The following is a 20,037-nucleotide window of genomic DNA, read 5'->3' as shown; positions in this document are numbered from 1 at the left end:
GATTGCTTAGACGATATACTGTCACAGTACTGTGAGTCGCTTTGGATTAAAGTGTCTGCTAAATGCCAAAACTGTTAATGTAAAAAATGTGACGCATCTGTTTACACAGATGTCAATAATTTATAAAAGTTCATGTGTGAAGTGTCTTCTTTACTATGCAAAAACCAGAAGCAATTCAAACCAGGCAAAATTATCATGCTACTCAAATTAAGCTTTTATATTGGTTAGCAGTGTATGTCCAAACTATATATTTAAAACCTGGATTATTCTGTGCCACAGTCTTAATCCAAACTAGGCTTCTCTGTTTCGAGTGCATGTGGTTATAGTTAAGATGATTGCACTGAGGTACTGAATTCCAAGTAAACCTGAATCGCAGAACAGCATGTCTGTAGCCACATGTAGGAATGCTACTGTGCTCTCTCTTCAAAAGGGATTTACTAATATGGGCAAAAGTAGTTAGCAATTACACGCCATAGTGAAGTCTAATCTGCCCTAATCATGCACTCTGTCCAACTGCCACCTTTAATTTAGTCAGGAATTCTTTTGTTGTAAGAGAACCAGTTTACTCATCTTTAAGCTCTCAAATGTCTTTAATATCATTCAATATCAGCATTTTCATCCTGGTGCAGGGTTTGATTTTATTTACCATCTTCCCAGTGCACCCTACTTGAATTTAAAAAACTTAAAATTGCTTACGTTTGGAAAATGGCATGCATAATGTATGTTTATAGCAAAGTTACAGAGTGTCTGTATAGCCAACAATATGTTTTATAAACCACAAATCCTATTTTTTATAAGGATGTATAACATTTCCATTTTAATAAGTCATCTGGTGAACCGCCACTGTTATTGATACCCCAGTTTGAGAACGATTTGTTTAGTTGAATATACACTATATGTTTATTGCAAGGCATAACCATTTATATCCTAGTTATGTGTGTCACTTAGCGAATGTAACTTAAAAATGAAGACATATATGGTAATAGACTAAACTATATTTAAATTTTTATTTCAAAAACAGTGTGACTGATTCACAATGAAATCATGACACCATAGTAAACCTGCTTCAGGTGTAGGAATCATTCCACCCCCTGCCTTTTCCTGAACTAGAACTGTACTGAATTGACTAATTTTAAATTTAACATAAAACGTGTTGCATCCAGAGCTGTTAAAATTAATACTCATTGGTTTATGTGTACCACAAAATTTGCATATAAAAAGAAAACATGCAGGAGGAAATGAATTCTACAAGGCTCATAGTGTGATTTGGCTTTAAGCTGTAATGGAAACAATGTACCAAACATTAAACATTTCCAAAAGTCATGCAATACTGGAGTGGTGTACATTCTTCTGGTCATATTGTACTGCACCTTTACAGTTCAGCTTGATTTATGGCTCAGCTGATTTATACTGTTGATGTATTTGAAAACCATCTTAAGATAATATACAGATATGAACGTCAAGGAGGGAACACGGCAAAACAGTAAAATCAAACATTTACATTCAATTTTAGGAAGTGTACACCTATAAAACTAGGGTAGTGTGGTGGTTTATTAGGCTATCCTACCACCTCTGAGATCCGGGTTCAAATCTCTTAGTGGTGCTATCAGCTGGCCGGGTGTCTACATGGACATGATTGGTTATGTCTCCCTTAGGGAGGCTGAAGCCCTGTGATGGGTTGGTGGGTAATGTAGGGTATTCCTGCAGTGCACACATTATTCTTACCCTGACCAGGATAAACTTCTGATTCAATTATAGATTCCACTTGCCAGGAACCGCTTTGGTTTAAAATAATTTTGTTTTCACTTGGGTGTTCATGTGGGCAGTGAGTGATCTCTCAAAACTCCAGAAGCAGTTCTTAGTTATTAGTGAGTGTCCTCAGCTTGTGACTTAATTTCAGTGCACTCGGTCAGTTGCATAGCGCTTGTGTGTTTTCTAACTTCTAACTAAGTTTGTGACTTATTCACAATCAGATGCAGCAGCAGGTTTCAGGGCTATTTCTTTTTTGCAGAAAAAAAACCAACTCATATTATAAGGCACCATAAATATATATGCACATATAATTTTATCACTTTTCCACTGTCATTTTTAGAGCACAGCAATATATCTGTGCTAAATAAACTGCTATAAAATAAGATCACAGAATTCTGCTACACTCCAAAAATAAAAACTATTTTGAGTGAGAAGTTTGGGCAGCCGGTAGGCAAAACAGTTAATAATGCTTAAACTGGACCTAATTTTTAGCTTAAGCTGAAGTCTATTAATGGTTACTGTGGTCTTGTAAGATGACATTAAAACAAACAGTGAACAGTGGGCAAACAATGCAGGTGGATTTAAAAAAAGCAGCATGTGGACGTTTTAGTCAGAATACTGATATCCGTCAATGTGCATGTCTTGGCCGTTGTCCATGTACTCTTCAGGGTTGCTGCAGTACTTGCTGTCATAGACCTGACGTGGCAGCCCATACACTGTCATGCCAGACTGTGATGCTACCTTGTTGGTGCCCATCTGGAGTGACACGATTGATGTGTCACAGGTCTCCATGTCCAGCTTTTTATCAAAGATCTGCCGTTTTGTGCCCGGTGCTGTCATACCAGACTGTAAAACAAAGACAAAAATCATAGATCATTTTAAAGTGTCTAGACTCTTTACTTATACTTTAGATATTTATAATATATAATACTGTGAAAAGATACAGGAAATCCAGAAACGAATCTCAGTGTAGGAGAAGGTGCTGTTTAGTAAAGCTGTATGTGGTTTGACAGTGAGACAGTGTGGTGGACGTCATATTAAGCATTCTGTCTCCCTTCTGTTATTGGTTGACAGAAGAACACTGATATATTGTTATTTTTGTGCATAAATGTGAACAAAGGTGTGTTCACCTATTTTACTTTTATATGAGGGGTGCTAATCTGCAGTAATATTTCAACCCTACCTTCATACAGCATTTTCTCATATTTACAACTGATTATTAGGGCGGCACGGTGGCTAAGTGTGTAGCACTGTCACCTCACAGCAAGAAGGTCCTGGGTTTGATTCCCAGGTGTGGCGGTCCGGGTCCTTTCTGTGTGGAGTTTGCATGTTCTCCCTGTGCCTGCGTGGGTTTACTCCGGGTGCTCCGGTTTCCTCCCACAGTCCAAAGACGTGCAAGTAAGGTGAATGGGAGACACTAAATTGTCCATGACTGTGTTCGATATAACCTTGTGAACTGATGAATCTTGTGTAATGAGTAACTACCGTTCCTGTCATGAATGTAACCAAAATCCTAATAAACAAACAAACAAACAAACAAATAACTGATTATTAACAAAACTGGTTATTTGACAGCCTGATTATATACAGTATTAGTGAGAAAACAAACCCTGTTATTGGTCATCAGGAAGCATTGATAATATACTCTGCAATCACCTGACTGGCTCCTTTGTTAGTTCCCATCTGAAGGCTGATTGTTGACTGGTCCAGAGGATTCTCCATTGCAGCCTTGGGGTCATAGAGGTGACGCCGTGTGCCGTATGATGTCATCCCCTTTTGGCTGGCAAACTTGTTGGTTCCCATCTTAAGTAATAGAGATTATAACCTGATAAATATCATATTTCCATTCTATAATCACATACAGTATAAACAACTGTTATTGCATTGTATTTAAACATGTATACATAGAAAAGTAAACAGCTATATTTAAACTTTTAAAGCTAGGTTAATCTGCATGAATAAAGCCAAGCTTACACACTGACCTGCAGACCGATAACATTGCGTCCCTCCTTAAGCTTTTCAGGTGCGAACCTGCGCTGCTGTTTCTCTGCATACTTCACCCCTATGTCATGTTTAGTGTGGACGCCTTTAGATTTGGCCTGCATGCAGTAGTGAATGAAATAACAGTTTATCAATTTATTCATTTTATTTTATTTATTTATGTTTATTTTTTTATGCATTTTCTCCCAATTTTCCTCCCAATTTTAGCACACTCAATTTTTGTGTTCTGCTGCTGAGAGATATCAGATTGCATCCGAGGAGAGCACGTCATTGTACACGCCTCTTTCGACATGTGCCTCTTCTCGCCCCTGCATTCTGCACAGGTGTCTCTTCCACCAATCAGGGTCCTTACACAGAGTATGAAGACCCACCCACACATAGTCTGGCCCCCACCCTGCAGATACAGTGGCCAATTAGTATCTGCAGCAGGCACTGCCAATTATGCCCGCTAGATGGCGCCCAGCCGATCAGAGGCAACGCTGAGTTTCGAACTGAGGAGTTCAGAATCACAGCGTTGGTGTGCTAGCGGAATATCACGCTGCGCCACCTGGGCGCCAATTTATTAATTGTTATCATTAATTAAATAAATAATTGTTAGGTCATGGCATCTGATGAGTTAATTAGTCCATTGTCTTTTATATATTTCGATATAAGATCAAGAATGATGTTGTTAAAAGTGATATATGCTTGTAAATCACAATCCATTTCCCTTCTAATCTTATCATGATTTCATCTACACTGTACAAACATTTTAGCAAAAGCTTTTGACTATAAAAAGTGACTGGCACAAGTGACTTGTGCAAATATTTCTATTATTAGTTCCCCACAACTGCCAAAAAACCCTTCAGCTCTGGTGAGAGCTGCTGGTCATAAGGAATTTATTACACATGAATTCTCCAGATCATTGCTAGTCTTTCTTTATGCCCACAAATATGCATGTGTAATACGAGGGTGGGGACAGAAGTGTCTAATTCATTTCATCATGCAAAAATCTATTGTACAATTGCTTGTTTACATTTATTGTGTCTGATTATCTGAGTGGATGTTTATGTTTATCAGATATTAGAGAATGTGAATCTAAAAATCAGTAGGTCTAAGCTGAAACGCTATTTTACTTACCATTCCAGCCAGAGTGATCAGAGTGCTCTGAACCTGAGTGTGGTTGACGTTCTCAAACAGGTCGTTGGCCTCAAAGATGTCATGTGGCTTCAGACCGTACTCCTGAATAGCTCGCACAAAATTGCCAATGTTTTCCAGCTGCAAAAAGAGGCGCAGTCTGCATTGTGGTTCATGATATGAGTAAAAAGAAAACAGCCATCCATAAACATGCATGTACTGTATTTAACTGTGGACAGATCTGTGCCACCACACACTGTTCCAAATTTATGAGGACCGTCCCCTTTACTTTAAAGACAAGGAAACCACATAACACGCTATAGTAACGCCTGAGAAATGGTTTTTCATGGATGAAAACTATTTCACATTACTGTCCAAACAGCAACAGGAAAATTGAAAATACACCCTTGATTCTTTCAAACACCCTGATTGTTTTTTAATAACCAACTTCAGTCATGAGACGCGGAATTTGTTTTAGCAAACAACAAAAATAATTATTGTTCAGATGCGACGCTCGGGTGGTCAAGAGGCCAACTGGACTAGCCTTCCAATGCTGAGATCCAGGTCTGAATCTCAGTGGTGCTATGAGCATGTTTTTTTTTTCAATCCTGTCTTTAAAAGACCTATTACAGTGTTCTAAAAAAGCTGAGGTCTGTAAATAGTGTTATTGAAATAGACGTTTACCTGATGCCAATTCTGAGTGGAGTTGTTTATCTTTTTTACTGAGCTGGGCTGAAGAGTGTTGATGAGTCTAAAAGAAAAGATAGAGAAAAGCAAACAGTTTAGAAACCCGAAATAAATGTAAACGTAAGCAGTTTGAATTCAAGCATATAGCTACAATTATAAAAGCCAACTTTAATATAAGCCTAGTTCAAGACTCATGAAATTTCAAATGACACTATTCAGGAATTACCTGGATTAATAATTTTTATAAAGAAAATAAGATTTTTATAACAACTGAACCTACTCATCAATTATTTATGGTCTGGTCTAAAATGCTAACCTCATGTCAGCATTGTTTTATGGTTTATATTTCTCTTTTTTCCTCCTTTTGCTTTTTAATTTGCAAAATGTTGTACAAGGTGGTGCTTAAATACTAAACATTTAGACTGGAAGAATGGTTGCCTGGTATAAAACATTCTTCCCATAAGAACAAATAGTTTGCAAAGGCTGGTGCACCATCTATATCATTAAGATGAAAGTACATTAGCAACAGCCTAGTAACTGCCTGGGATACCATAATAACTACCAATCAACTATTGGAAATACTATAGCAATCAGGAATTATTATCTAGATGATTAAAAAGCCACTTAATCCTGATCATGGTTGCAGTGGGTTTGTGCCTAGAAACAATGTAGGAAACAATATGGCCTAAAACACTGGGTGCTATAGTTTATAATAGCTAATTCACATTCTGCATGTTTTCAGAAAGTAAAATGCACAGGGAGAACATGTCAAACTCACACCCAGACAGTAATTGGAACTTACTGCTCGATTAACAGAACTGATATTTCTATTCAAGACTAAAGTTTAAAGCAAACGCCATCAAAGCTCATTATTATCCATAAACAGTTCTGATTGTGTGCTGTATGTTTAAAGCTGGAACTCACTCGCAAAGTATGACTCCATCTTTCAGACCTTCCATGAAGTTGTCTGGAACCTTGCGTCCCATCACCTCATGGATCCAAAGCCTGAGCTCCTCCTCCTTCTGAGTGTCATATTTCTGTGCGAGCTGAAGGACAAAGTGAGGTCACTGAGGCACCATTAACACTTCTACATCAATTTTCGAACTGCTTTTCTAAATGAGAACAGGATTTCTTTAATGTCTGATATCTACTGTACGTGCTTAGGTGATCAAAAAACAAACAAACCCTAAAACATATTAGTGGTTGAGATTGACCAAACTGGTGACTTAAACTGTGCCCATGTTGGTGGACTGCAACCTTTTAAAAAATACATGAAACAGTGCAAGGTCAGGCAAAACAATATTCTACGAAAACTTTGGATGGTCATGACACTGTCACTGTCCATAGTCAAGTAAGCTTAACACAGCCAAAATGTTAGTAACGAGGGGGGGGCATTCACATAATTTTGGCCATATAGTGCAGGTTACTAATAATGGAACACTTGCTGCCCATGTGGTGGAGCCCTAGTGCTATGATGATGGCTAATTATTGCACAAAGCACTTACACAGCAACTTGTCAGTTTGTTTACAAACAAATGTATTTTACTAACCATTTCTTCCTGTCCAGAGTGTTAAACAATTGCAGGGCAGCCACACAAACAATCACTTACACCAAGGGGAAATTTAGAATAGCTATTCCACCAACTGCCATGGAAATCAGAATACTCAGAGGAACCCCCTCAGATTACTGCCCAACACCCTAATAATAACAAAATGAACTTTAAATAAACAAACAAGTTTTTTATAGAGCCAAATATGACAGTTGTTGCAGGTTAAACCAAACCAGCTATTTAGATAGCAATGCCAAGTTTCATGGACAGAAGGGGAGAACATCACAGTAGCTTCCCCAGATAAATCTTGTACTTAATCAAAATTTCCGCCAGATTCATAACAGAATCTCTAACCCAGTATTTTTATTAGGAAATGGAAAAATCCAAGTACTGTACAACCATGAAATGGAAAATATGTATCCAGTTACACAACGGTGTTTAACTATATTTAATATTAACGGTTCCCATAGTTTTTAAACATAAATTTCATGAAGACTTTGTTCTGCCCGTAAATGTCCATAAATTCCAAGGCTCAGGACTCTTTTCATTCCATAAATGACATTCATTTTCTTTTTTGAACTGGGAAGCTTTTAGAAATAATACCCATGAGATTGAGGAATCTGAAAAAGCCAGAGTACATTCCTGCATACACGACTCCAGTACTTTCTGCAGTTGTATTTTTGTGTCGAACTGAAATGTGAGCTTGCTATAAAATGCAGAATTAAGGGCCCTCTTCCTTTTTTCTAAAATCGTTCTTGCTCCTGTGTCGAGTAAGCAGGAATGAAAGAGAGAACGATTGGAGAAAGAAAAAGTGCCAACAATAATAGCGATTTTAAAGCAACGGGTTTGTTTGGCTTTCACTCCAGCACACCAAACTTGGGAGAAACAGCTCTCAGTTCTGCTACTTCTCTCGCACTCTCTCCCTTTTCCTACCATACAGTCCATGTTAACATATTTCTTAATGTCACGCCCTCACAACTGTCTAACCATGCTCTCCTCCTTCTCCTCGTCCATGCCTGTTCATTCAGCCATCTTTCTGAGCTCTGTCCTTTTAAAGTGATAAATGCTGGTCTGCGTTTGTTTTTCTCTCTTAATAAGAAAAGAAGGAATGCACAAGCAATCTAAACTGACTTCTCTTTCATCTTCTGTATAGTGTACAGGTCACTACAGGCTATCCAAATCAGTGAGAGTTTAATGACAGATTTATGCTCTTGACATACATCTAATGTACAGTGTATCACAAAAGTGAGTACACCCCTCACATTTCTGCAGATATTTAAGTATATCTTTTCATGGGACAACACTGACAAAATGACACTTTGACACAATGAAAAGTAGTCTGTGTGCAGCTTATATAACAGTGTCAATTTATTCTTCCCTCAAAATAACTCAATATACAGCCATTAATGTCTAAACCACCGGCAACAAAAGTGAGTACACCCCTTAGTGAAAGTTCCTGAAGTGTCAATATTTTGTGTGGCCACCATTATTTCCCAGAACTGCCTTAACTCTCCTGGGCATGGAGTTTACCAGAGCTTCACAGGTTGCCACTGGAATGCTTTTCCACTCCTCCATGACGACATCACGGAGCTGGCGGATATTTGAGACTTTGCACTCCTCCACCTTCCGCTTGAGGATGCCCCAAAGATGTTCTATTGGGTTTAGGTCTGGAGACATGCTTGGCCAGTCCATCACCTTTACCCTCAGCCTCTTCAATAAAGCAGTGGTCGTCTTAGAGGTGTGTTTGGGGTCATTATCATGCTGGAACACTGCCCTGCGACCCAGTTTCCGGAGAGAGGGGATCATGCTCTGCTTCAGTATTTCACAGTACATATTGGAGTTCATGTGTCCCTCAATGAAATGTAACTCCCCAACACCTGCTGCACCCATGCAGCCCCAGACCATGGCATTCCCACCACCATGCTTGACTGTAGGCATGACACACTTATCTTTGTACTCCTCACCTGATTGCCGCCACACATGCTTGAGACCATCTGAACCAAACAAATTAATCTTGGTCTCATCAGACCATAGGACATGGTTCCAGTAATCCATGTCCTTTGTTGACATGTCTTCAGCAAACTGTTTGTGGGCTTTCTTGTGTAGAGACTTCAGAAGAGGCTTCCTTCTGGGGTGACAGCCATGCAGACCAATTTGATGTAGTGTGCGGCGTATGGTCTGAGCACTGACAGGCTGACCCCCAACCTTTTCAATCTCTGCAGCAATGCTGACAGCACTCCTGCGCCTATCTTTCAAAGACAGCAGTTGGATGTGACGCTGAGCACGTGCACTCAGCTTCTTTGGACGACCAACGCGAGGTCTGTTCTGAGTGGACCCTGCTCTTTTAAAACGCTGGATGATCTTGGCCACTGTGCTGCAGCTCAGTTTCAGGGTGTTGGCAATCTTCTTGTAGCCTTGGCCATCTTCATGTAGCGCAACAATTCGTCTTTTAAGATCCTCAGAGAGTTCTTTGCCATGAGGTGCCAAGTTGGAACTTTCAGTGACCAGTATGAGAGAGTGTGAGAGCTGTACTACTAAATTGAACACACCTGCTCCCTATGCACACCTGAGACCTAGTAACACTAACAAATCACATGACATTTTGGAGGGAAAATGACAAGCAGTGCTCAATTTGGACATTTAGGGGTGTAGTCTCTTAGGGGTGTACTCACTTTTGTTGCTGGTGGTTTAGACATTAATGGCTGTATATTGAGTTATTTTGAGGGAAGAATAAATTGACACTGTTATATAAGCTGCACACAGACTACTTTTCATTGTGTCAAAGTGTCATTTTGTCAGTGTTGTCCCATGAAAAGATATACTTAAATATCTGCAGAAATGTGAGGGGTGTACTCACTTTTGTGATACACTGTATGTTGCCACATGACTGAAACCACAGGATTACTTTGAGAGCAATCGACTGAAACTGTTCAGACTCACTCACTGTGAGCATGATGCTCCAAAATAGGCAGTAAACGAAACGAAAAAGTTTGTTTATCTCTCCTAGGCTCTGACATTCAGTTTCGCTCCACCTCAATCCCAAACTGTTTACAATACCCCACTTTCCCCAGGACTCAGCAGGAGCTCAACTCTTCCATATAAGGGGACCAGAAAGTCACAAGCCTGTCACTCATGCTAGCACTAAGCCAGTGGCACTCGATACATGTGAAATCGGGTCATTCATTATAGTCCATAAAAGTCTTGAAGCACAAACTCTTTAAAAATACTTATTTTTGCATTAACTACTCAAAATTATCTGACTTTCATTCAGTGCATTTTTATATATAATCACATTCTGTCCATTGTTACTTGTCATATCCTTACTGTAAACATTTCCTAGATTGTGCATTTTTAGTATTTTATAACTGATAAAAATCAAACCAGATTTCTTGAGTTAATGATGTGGAAACCCAGGTAACTCCAAAGGGTTTACAAATGTCTTTTTTTTTTGTGGTTTGAATAGTATCTATCACCCCAAAATGCAAACTAAATCACACTACAGGTTCAGAACTCGTTCCTTAGACTATTAGATTTTAGATTTTTATTTTTAAAGTCCACGTCCTAAGTTTACCATATGCTTTCTCAAAGGCGAGTGTAAGAACAGCCTGAAACATCAAAAAATGCCCAGAGAAAAGTACAAGGTTTCCAGCCTGTCCATCAAACAAAACCAACATAAGCAATAAGCAGCCAACCAAAATACTTTCGAACTTGATTTATCATAACCTCTGTTTATACTGAACTGTTTGGTCTACAAATCTGCATGAAACATGCTTTTCTTATGCTTTTGGTTTATAACAATACAAAGCATTTCATAAAACTCTGGGATTTTACATTTTAATTTTGACATGCATATAAACAGTAGTTATAAGGAACAGAGTATAAATGCAATCCTCTGTTTTAATTCACAGTTTTACTAGTAAGCTACATTATATTATTTCTATAGAAAACACTGTATCTGTGCCTCAGATGAGAAATACACAACATAATGAATGAATGGATTAAATATCGCCTATGTGTACTTCAAAATAATAATAAATCAAACTCATTTTAGGGTCATTTTATTAGACAGCAGCGAAACCACCCCAATACAATTACCTAATTAGATTGGGCGTTCACAGATGTTTCATGGCTTTACAAACTGTAGCTGCGTAAATGTTGGGTATCAGAAATGTCCACATGTAGCCAGACCTCTGTTACAGGGGTTCAATAGAGACTACTGTATATTCAAGCATCTTGGGAAGTTATTCTCACCCAATTCTAGTTCACAAATGACATGGACTCAGCCATGGTGGCTCTTCATTTAAAGTCAGCCTGTTAATTCAGATTGTTCTAAACTCTTATTGAATCTGTCTGTAAACTCTTTATGCTCATATGGGCTGTGCTCCTACTGAGGCCTTCTACTAAAAGTGACATTTAATGGTTCAGTGGTTCAATCTACCTTCTGTCTATCCCAATGAACATAAATAGTCCAAGGTCGTACTCAGCAAAATCAAGTTAACTGCATTAATTAATATTCAGCAGCTGCTTTATCTGATTCAGGGTCATGGTGCATGATGGAAAGTGGAGAAGTGCCTGTTTAGGTTGCCAGTCCATTGCAGTATCCTCCATGCTCCCTCATTCATTCACGTCCAACTGTTTTACTGCACGGTTTACTTAAAACCTATAATGGATAGCCGATCAACCTTACAAAACCTTACAAACTATGACTGTAGAAGAGAACTGAATAAAGATCCTCAGGGTCCATGTTGATGTGTGATAATTTATTAACTAGCTTATCCACTGTGCTGACCTTATGCCAAGTAATGATGATAAACAAGCTCTTTTCATTTTTAAACTGACCTGTGCCTACTGGGTAGTTCATTTCCTTTTTCCAGAATGGTAAAATAGGTTGACTTGATCTTGTCTGTGCTAAATATGAATTAGGCAGGAAACAATTGAATATTCCTTTAATATTTGTAAGAAACGACCACACCGTTTCACAGTGTTTAATACAGTTCACCTCCTGTTTGTTCTCCACACACTGTGACCTGTGTTCAAATGCACACGAGCTGCTGGGTGAATAAGTAAATGAACAGCGCACATGCCCACAAGGCAAAGAAACACTGTATTTATTTCCAGTATGTGGTGCCCAGCAAACACAACCACAAGCTGTTTTGGTTCTTTCTGTGTGGAGTTTGCATGTTCTCCCCGTGTCTTTGTGGGTTTCCTCCGGGAACTCCGGTTTCCTCCCAGAGTCGAAAGACATGTAAGTGAGGTGAATTGAAGATACAGAATTGGTCGTGATGGTGCTTTACATTGAACTTAAACTGATGGATCATGTGTAACCAGTGTGAAACATACATAATAAACGAACATCAGTTGGCGCCAACATGACCAACAAATTAGGACCTGACAACTTTTCCTTCTACATGATGCTGCTTGACCTTTGTGTTTATCTGTCTGAAACAAGATTTTGTTATTAATGAGTAGAAAATAAATGTGCATTTTGCTGGTCAATGAAAATAACAGTTTGGCTGCTTTTAATGAGCCAAAATGTACTTTTACTGCACTCTTAACCTGACTGACAAATAGTATAACACTGCCCACTCATCAAGTGGATAAAAAAATGTTGGTGGGCAGCACGGTGGCTCAGCGGGTAGCACTGTCACCTCACAGCAAGAAGGTTCTGGGTTCGATCCCCAGGTGGGGCGGTCCGGATCCTTTCTGTGTGGATCCTTTCTGTTTTCCTCCCACAGTCCAAAGACGTGCAAAGTGAGGTGAATTGGTACACCATTGATACACAATTGTCCATGACTGTGTTTGATATTAACTTGTGAACTGATGAATCTTGTGTAACCAGTAACTATCTGCTCTGTCATGAATGTAACCAAAGTGTGTAAAACATGACGTTAAAATCCTAATAAATAAATAATTGTGCTGAAGAAGCAAATGGGAACTTTGCAAATCATTTTTATGGTTACTGCATAACTCCAGAACAACCAGAACAACATTGTTATAACCCCTAAAAGTTATCAAACTACATCAATACGTCGCTATACGTCCTGACCTGAAGATAATGTCCAGTGACAGTGCACTGTACTTGAACCAGCCAGCGCCTGTGCGCATGCGTTGCTTACCTTGCTCTTCACCTCAGCGGAGAGTCCGAAAGCTGGTCCGCTCCTGAAGTGCTGCGACATTGTAGAATAATTGGAGTGATTTAACTCTAGCAGTGACGCGTCAGTGAGCCGGAGAAGTGGTTAGTAAATGCTGTTGAGTTTGTGCGGTATTCTGCTCTTTTATCAGCTATTCCGTTTCTCCCGCATGTGAAGAAAAAAACCGTCACATCGCCGCACTTTCCCCAAAGTGTTTTAAACTCTTCCAGTCTGCGCGTGTCCGTACCGAACGCTGATTGGTCACAGCGATACCGACCCGCCGTCCAATCAGCGAGCTGCGTCTCTCTCTAGGTGATGTCAGCAGCATGGCATTAAAACTCTGGACGCTGTCATTTTTTCCGCCCCGGACAGAATTTACTGATGCCACCTTATTTGTCTTCAGATATGCTGCCTTTTTTGTTTACACAGAAGACTTCACTCAGATATAAAGAACCGTAAATTGTAAAAATGTATTTGTATGTTATTGCACATGTTGAAAATACCACATCTGTCCCAGATAAATATTTTGGCAGACACAATAGAGGGAACTCAGCATCATTACAGGTTATGAAGTAGAAAGAATAGTCCAGCATTTTTTAAACCAATCTAATCATTGTGTCTGCATCTTAGTTTTGCAGTAACTAAACACTAGTGTTCAAAATTCAAAGGGTATTTGTTGTTAGTCCAAGATCATGTGTTTATTGATGCATTTATTCATTTAGAAACAGCTTTATCATGAGTAAGGTCACAGTGGTTTTGATCCCTTTACTAGCCTGCTTGAGCGTGAACAGTAATTAATAGCAGACCAGTTTTTTTAGTGCTTCTTGGATTACACCTGACAATCCAGACATTTTTACCTCTATTATGAGAGACAGTTTGGGTTTTTGCACATCTTGGCAAAGAGACCACAGTTTCTTGCACTTTATAATTGCAGTGCAGTCAAATTATTTATGTAGGCACAGACAAATGTCATTAAAGTTATTGACTAGGAATTGCCTCCTAATACACAAATACCCACAGTCTATATCCCCCCCAACAGGTTGGTGGAAGTATAAAGGAAACTGCAGAGCTACTTGGATTTACATAAACAAGACTCCAGAGTTTACAAAAATGATCCAGTGGTTTTTGCATTACATCTGACCAGTCAGTCAAAGGTTCTCTGAGAATACTGTAACATAAGCTTTTCTTCCTGTTGCTTAGAAATGGGTCTAATGGTCTAAGTAAGTCACCAAATATAGTAAATCATAATCATTAACAAAGAACTATGTCATGCCACAAACTTAGTCAGCATTATAAAACTCACTATGTCATTAAATGAATAAGCTGAATTTGTCTTGTGTTTATCTTTCCAATTTGCATATTAATAAATATTAAATCACCCAAGTGTTTATGTTAAGGGTAAATATGTAGAAATGTTTTTAGATCTAATAAGTTTAATGTTTTTAAAATGACCTAGAATCATTTTTCACTTACCCATTCATACTGCTCAGCGTCACAGTCAGTCTAGATTAGTAGCCAATCCATAGGCTCTACCTAGTGCTAAATGTGACTTACTGCTTAGTGACTGCAGGTGAGGTTCAAACCCATGTATCCAGGACCCAGAGCTGTCCCAACCTTGCCCCACTGTTCTAATGCAGTTTAATATGGGGCAAGCCGTAGCCTAGTAGTTAAGGTACTGGACTAGTAATCAAAGGGTCACTGGTTCAAGCCCCACCACTGCCAGGTTGCTACTGTTGGGCCCTTACACAAGGCCCTTAACCCTCACTTGCTTAGACTGTACATGTATACTGTAACTGTAATGTAAGTCGCTTTGGATAAAGGCGTCTGCTAAATGCCTAAAATGTAAATGTAGTATTCTCTACTAAAAAGCATGTCAATGATAAATTTATGGTACATAAAGCAGATCTGCTTTGATTTTAGATTAGATAGAAACCAATTTACTATTAACATTATTTCATTGGCATTGGTGTAAGACCTGCTTTGTGAAAGCTTTTGGTGGTGTACCCAATGTTAATTAATATTTAAATATTCATTAATAATGAAACAAATTTTTGAACCATTAATTATTTTAAATTAAAACGTCATATGTGGCTTTCAGTTATTCTTATATTCTTTTATCACAACAAAATAAATTGTAAAAAGAAATTCTGATACTGCTCTCTCTGATGTCAGGATTCCCTTTTAAGATTAACAGAATGTGTAATCAATTGAGAATGTGTTCACCTTTCAAAGGAACTTTCCTATATTAGACTGTATGAGTAGATTGTGAGTAGAGCATTACATCAAACCTCGGGTACAGTAGCACTGGAGAGCAGGACAATCTCACGTTCTTGTAAACATTCTGAAGACTGAGATGAAGCAGCAGAGGAATTCAGTCGCTTTATTTGGTCATGGTTAAGCCTGTGTATCGCTTGCTCTGGGAGGCAAAGAGAGGCTGAAAACTAGCCGTGTTATAAAACTTTGATATGAGGAATTCAGTCAGGAGTTTTAAAACAGATGTGGGTTTATTGAGGAAATACAGCTAGCTTATGGCTGACTGAACAACACTGGCTGAATTCACTGTTTGGAGCAGCACATCTGTAGGATTAATAGGATCTAAATAAATCACTAATGCGAAGTAAATGCCAGAAACTTTTATTTGAACATACAAATGAACTGAGATGTTCTACCTGTGCCTGAGTGGATCTTCTACTGTTTCCTTTCACTTCCCAAAACCCCCTGTATGAACTGGCTAGCTCAGATTGCCCTGGGTATGAGTGAATAAGCAAGTGTGTAGTTTCCCTTTTGGATTGGAGCCCAAGTTATATTCCCACCATAATCCTGAATAAAGTGAATTAAAAAATAAAGTGGTTATTAAAGGTGAATAAATTGGTAAATAATAAATAATCATATCCTAAGACATCTACTCTGGACTTAAAGTTGATCTACAGCAACTCCAACTAGTGGGATGTTTTGGGAGGTGGACAAAATAGGACCCCCAGCAGTTAGACCCGAGACTTAAACTAAATGCCCTTGAGCTGTGCGCCAACATCACTACTTGTCACGTCTACCAGATGTTTTTCCAGTGTCTGTCATTGATATAAAGTTTTTATATTTTCCCAGTTTGCATGACACCCTAGCTGACTGAGGAAGGCTGCAGGCCACACATGACCCATGAGTAAAGCTCGTCCATTTTTTCATATTCACACAAAGCCTCAACATGTACAGAGGACCACGCTATGCTTTCTGTATTTCTCTGCTGCTCTCGCAGGCATCTTGACCAGACAGAAGATGTTGCTCGTCCTAGCTTCCTAATACCTAATGTGGTAATACTTCTTTTTCTCAGAAACAGCAACTATGACTAATGCATTAAACTGTTGTGTAATCTAAGCACCTTGAATCAGTTTTTTTATCTAGATATCTTTTTAATCTAAATATTCCTCTGTTTGGAAGATCAGTTTTACTCCAGGTGTCTACACAACTGATCTTATAAAGAAATAATGGCAGTTTACTTTAAACAAAAGCCATGTAAGGAAGAGACTGTGTGATAATAAATGTTTTTTTTAAATAAAGAACATACATTACTTATTGAGGTAAATGTAAGTAAAACTTCAGTTAGGCTACGTGCAGCAACTTTGTGTTTTAGAAGCATTTGGAATTTGGCAGAACTGTTGGCAAGCTGGTGCAGCTGTGATAGCTGAGTATGCATGCCCCATACTACCAGTAATCAGAGAAGAGTGTTTTGAGTATCATGGTGCCAAAGAAAGGTCAAAAAGGATGGCAACTTGAAGAGAAAGTGAGAAATGCTGTGAAAGCACCTCAAAGGGCCTTTCCTGAGATCCCCTCCCTCCTTCTCTCTGTGCTTTACTCCTTGGCTGCCTGGCTTTTTATGGTAGAAGGCTCCTTCAACTTCCAAAGCAGAGAGGAATTTCAAGTGGTTCGAAGTCTCAAATCATCCAGCTCGAGTTTTATGTGTGTGTGTGTGGAGGGTGAAAATATCTACTTATAACAGATGAATAAATAATAAGCAGTGCAATCAAACTGCCAACAATGCTTTGTAAATGTTAGGACTGCACCATTTCACTGTGGTTTCCTGTAGCTGCTGATTGGGAGTGCCTGTGATGCCTGTGATTCGAAATAATATGTTCAACAAGCACATATGAATATGATTGTTTCAGTTTTTAATACAATTAAGATGTGCAAAGTGTATTCTGAATTCTCCATCCTTTATAACTTGGCTCAGATATGGAACCTCCTGAAAAAAAAACTGAAAAATGTGAGCTGGTTGTGGGTACACAAGCCTGGATTAAGAACATCTGTGATACTGGATCTTGTTAAGGGTGGAGTCAGTGATTTTTGTAATTTGTGTAGTTCACCTCACATTCTAGCAGTTAACAGTTAACAAAATATATGCCTAGGGTCAAGTATTCGCTTTCAAGTGATCGCTGAGCTACCACATGGCTTCTCATGTAAATCATTTACATATGTAAAGTCATTGGTCAAATCTTTACACCGGGCAGAGGCAGATTATCAAAAAGAGCATTAGTATATACAGTGAACCATGTGACTCACTCTGTATTCTTATACCACTGATGGCAGCACCACAACCAGACAACTGGAGTCACTGTTTATGACTGTCACCAGTCCACTCTCTCTTGGACATCGCCAGAAAAGTGTTTGAGGTGCTGGAGGAAAAAGAATATTTCATGGAAGCACATCAGTGTTACAAAAGCTGTATGGTGGACTGTATACTAGAGCGACCAGCAAGTGGCATTTAAAATGCCATCTTTTACTGATCAGCTGTAAATTACAGGGCGCTCCATGACATAAATGCTTCAGTGTAGAAGTGAGAGTCTATATATGTGTGTGTGTGTGTGTTTGGCAGGGCACATTTTCATTGAGAATGTTATACAGTATGTGACCATGTTTGGTAAAAGCTGTGCAGACTCTGACGCAGCCCATTGACCAGAACTGTACACAGCAGGACTGGATTCACTCAGGACCAAGTTCACTACCTCACACACATTTAGCCTGGAGATCTAAATCTCTCTACCTATCCCCCAAAATTATTTTCAATCTTTTTTTTTTTTATCATGTTACCAGTTCAAGTCAAAAGTATACATAAAGTAATTATCTGAGGATTATCTAAAAATAGCAAAAGTCAAGCAAAAGTGATCTTATTAAAATAACTAGTAAATATCTTAATTTAATAATACAAAAAATGCAGCAAAGTTATCTTGACACCAGCGACACTAGTCAGTCTATAAACGTTCTTATAAGGCATGTTTAAAATCTTTAGGAGTTGTTTAGGTGAGAACATGAGGTGACTGGCTATTTATAAAGCATAAAATAATTAAAACATTAATCTTCACTGTTTGCTCTTTATCACACCCTTAACTTTTGTTGATTGATAGACTAACATGGGATTCAATTGTATGAACACCTAACATATAAACAGGGGATAAAACACATGCCCTTAATTGGCTACATCAGCTCGTAATGAGACAAAGCTCTTCAACAGCCAGTTTTATCTTACTGTTTAATGTGACAATATATTCTCAGCAGCGTATTTAATATAAAAAATTACAGCCAGTTAAGTTTTTGGTGCTTTGATTGAAGAAGCCCGTTTGATTCCAGTGTTTAATGTAAAACACTGGAATTAATAAAACTTACCAGCTTTATTTACATTCAGTTTAACAGTCAGTTAATGATCAGACTAGTAAAGTTTCGTAAATAAAGAACACAAATGTTTACACCTCAATCATGATAATATAATCAGAATCCAAATGAATGCTCTACTGGATCAAAAGAGAATGACGATCTTTTTATGTGACTCAAATTAAAGCTAAATAGCTATGTAAATGGGTGATGTAGTGTTACACTGGAAATCAGTGGTGCTGATGCTGGATGATGTGTAATATGAAGGGGTAGTTCTGCTAATAATAAATGTCTTAAATTGGGTAAGCGCTAGTAAGGGGAAGTGGTCACTTAATTCAAAAAGCCTCCGAGTTCGCCTGCTATTATTTTATGTAATAAATGTGAAGAGATCTCTCTTAATAGCCTTTGGAAGGCCACAGATTTCATCTAACCTCCTCCACATTGTTCGCAGACCAGCAGATAAAATGTTTTCCAGCAGATAAAATGTTTTCCAGCAGATAAATCTCGTTTCCAAGCCACTAAAGTAAATGCTTAATGTTTTCTCTAGTGATTAGATTAGGGCTGGGCGATATATCGAGTTTTAAAGATATATCGATATATTTTCATACACGATATAAGTTAAGACAATATTGCTTATATCGATATAGATGTTGCGTTCCAGTTAGATCCGACAGTTCGTCGTTCCCTTCTCCCAGTTTGTCTCTGCACATGTTCACCTGCCCCGCCCCCCTCCCTCACTGAACACAACTCGCCCCTCCCCCACCACGTGAGTCGCCCGCAGGGTGTGCTCTAAACAGCTCTAGTGACTATAGAGCTCCGTCTAAAAATGATATTTTCGTTGTTGATCTCTTTGAATCAATAACACTTGCATTGATGTAGATTTGAAAATGATAATACTGAATATAACGTTTCAAGAACAAAACTGTTTGATGTTTATATGAGCTTTGATCTGGTCTGGGTGTGGAGTTTTATATCGGGCATGTGGAAACGTTGGTAGAACGTTCGTGGGGAAACGTTGGGGGAACGTTCGTGGGGGAACGTTGGGGGAACGTTCGTGGGGGAACGTTGAGGAAACGTTCGTGGGGGAACGTTGAGGGAACGTTCGTGGGGGAACATTGAGGGAACGTTCGTGGGGGAACGTTGGGGGAACGTTCGTGGGGGAA

General features: G+C 38.8%; 1 protein-coding gene across 1 annotated transcript; it reads right to left on the bottom strand.

Moving 5' to 3' along the window:
- Window positions 1–988: 988 nt before the first annotated feature.
- Window positions 989–13,410, bottom strand: cnn1b (calponin 1, basic, smooth muscle, b). Its single transcript, XM_063019040.1, has 7 exons — window positions 13,223–13,410; window positions 6,481–6,602; window positions 5,554–5,620; window positions 4,873–5,010; window positions 3,735–3,851; window positions 3,409–3,555; window positions 989–2,598 (listed from the first exon to the last, which is right to left on the bottom strand). Exons 1-7 carry the CDS (start codon window positions 13,280–13,282, stop codon window positions 2,359–2,361), a joined length of 891 nt encoding a protein of 296 aa, XP_062875110.1. The 5' UTR covers window positions 13,283–13,410; the 3' UTR covers window positions 989–2,358.
- Between the last annotated feature and the right edge of the window lie 6,627 nt (window positions 13,411–20,037).

Source organism: Trichomycterus rosablanca, chromosome 22 (assembly GCF_030014385.1).
Source record: "Trichomycterus rosablanca isolate fTriRos1 chromosome 22, fTriRos1.hap1, whole genome shotgun sequence".
Classification (NCBI taxonomy): domain Eukaryota; kingdom Metazoa; phylum Chordata; class Actinopteri; order Siluriformes; family Trichomycteridae; genus Trichomycterus; species Trichomycterus rosablanca.
This window is presented reverse-complemented; position numbering and strand designations above follow the sequence as displayed.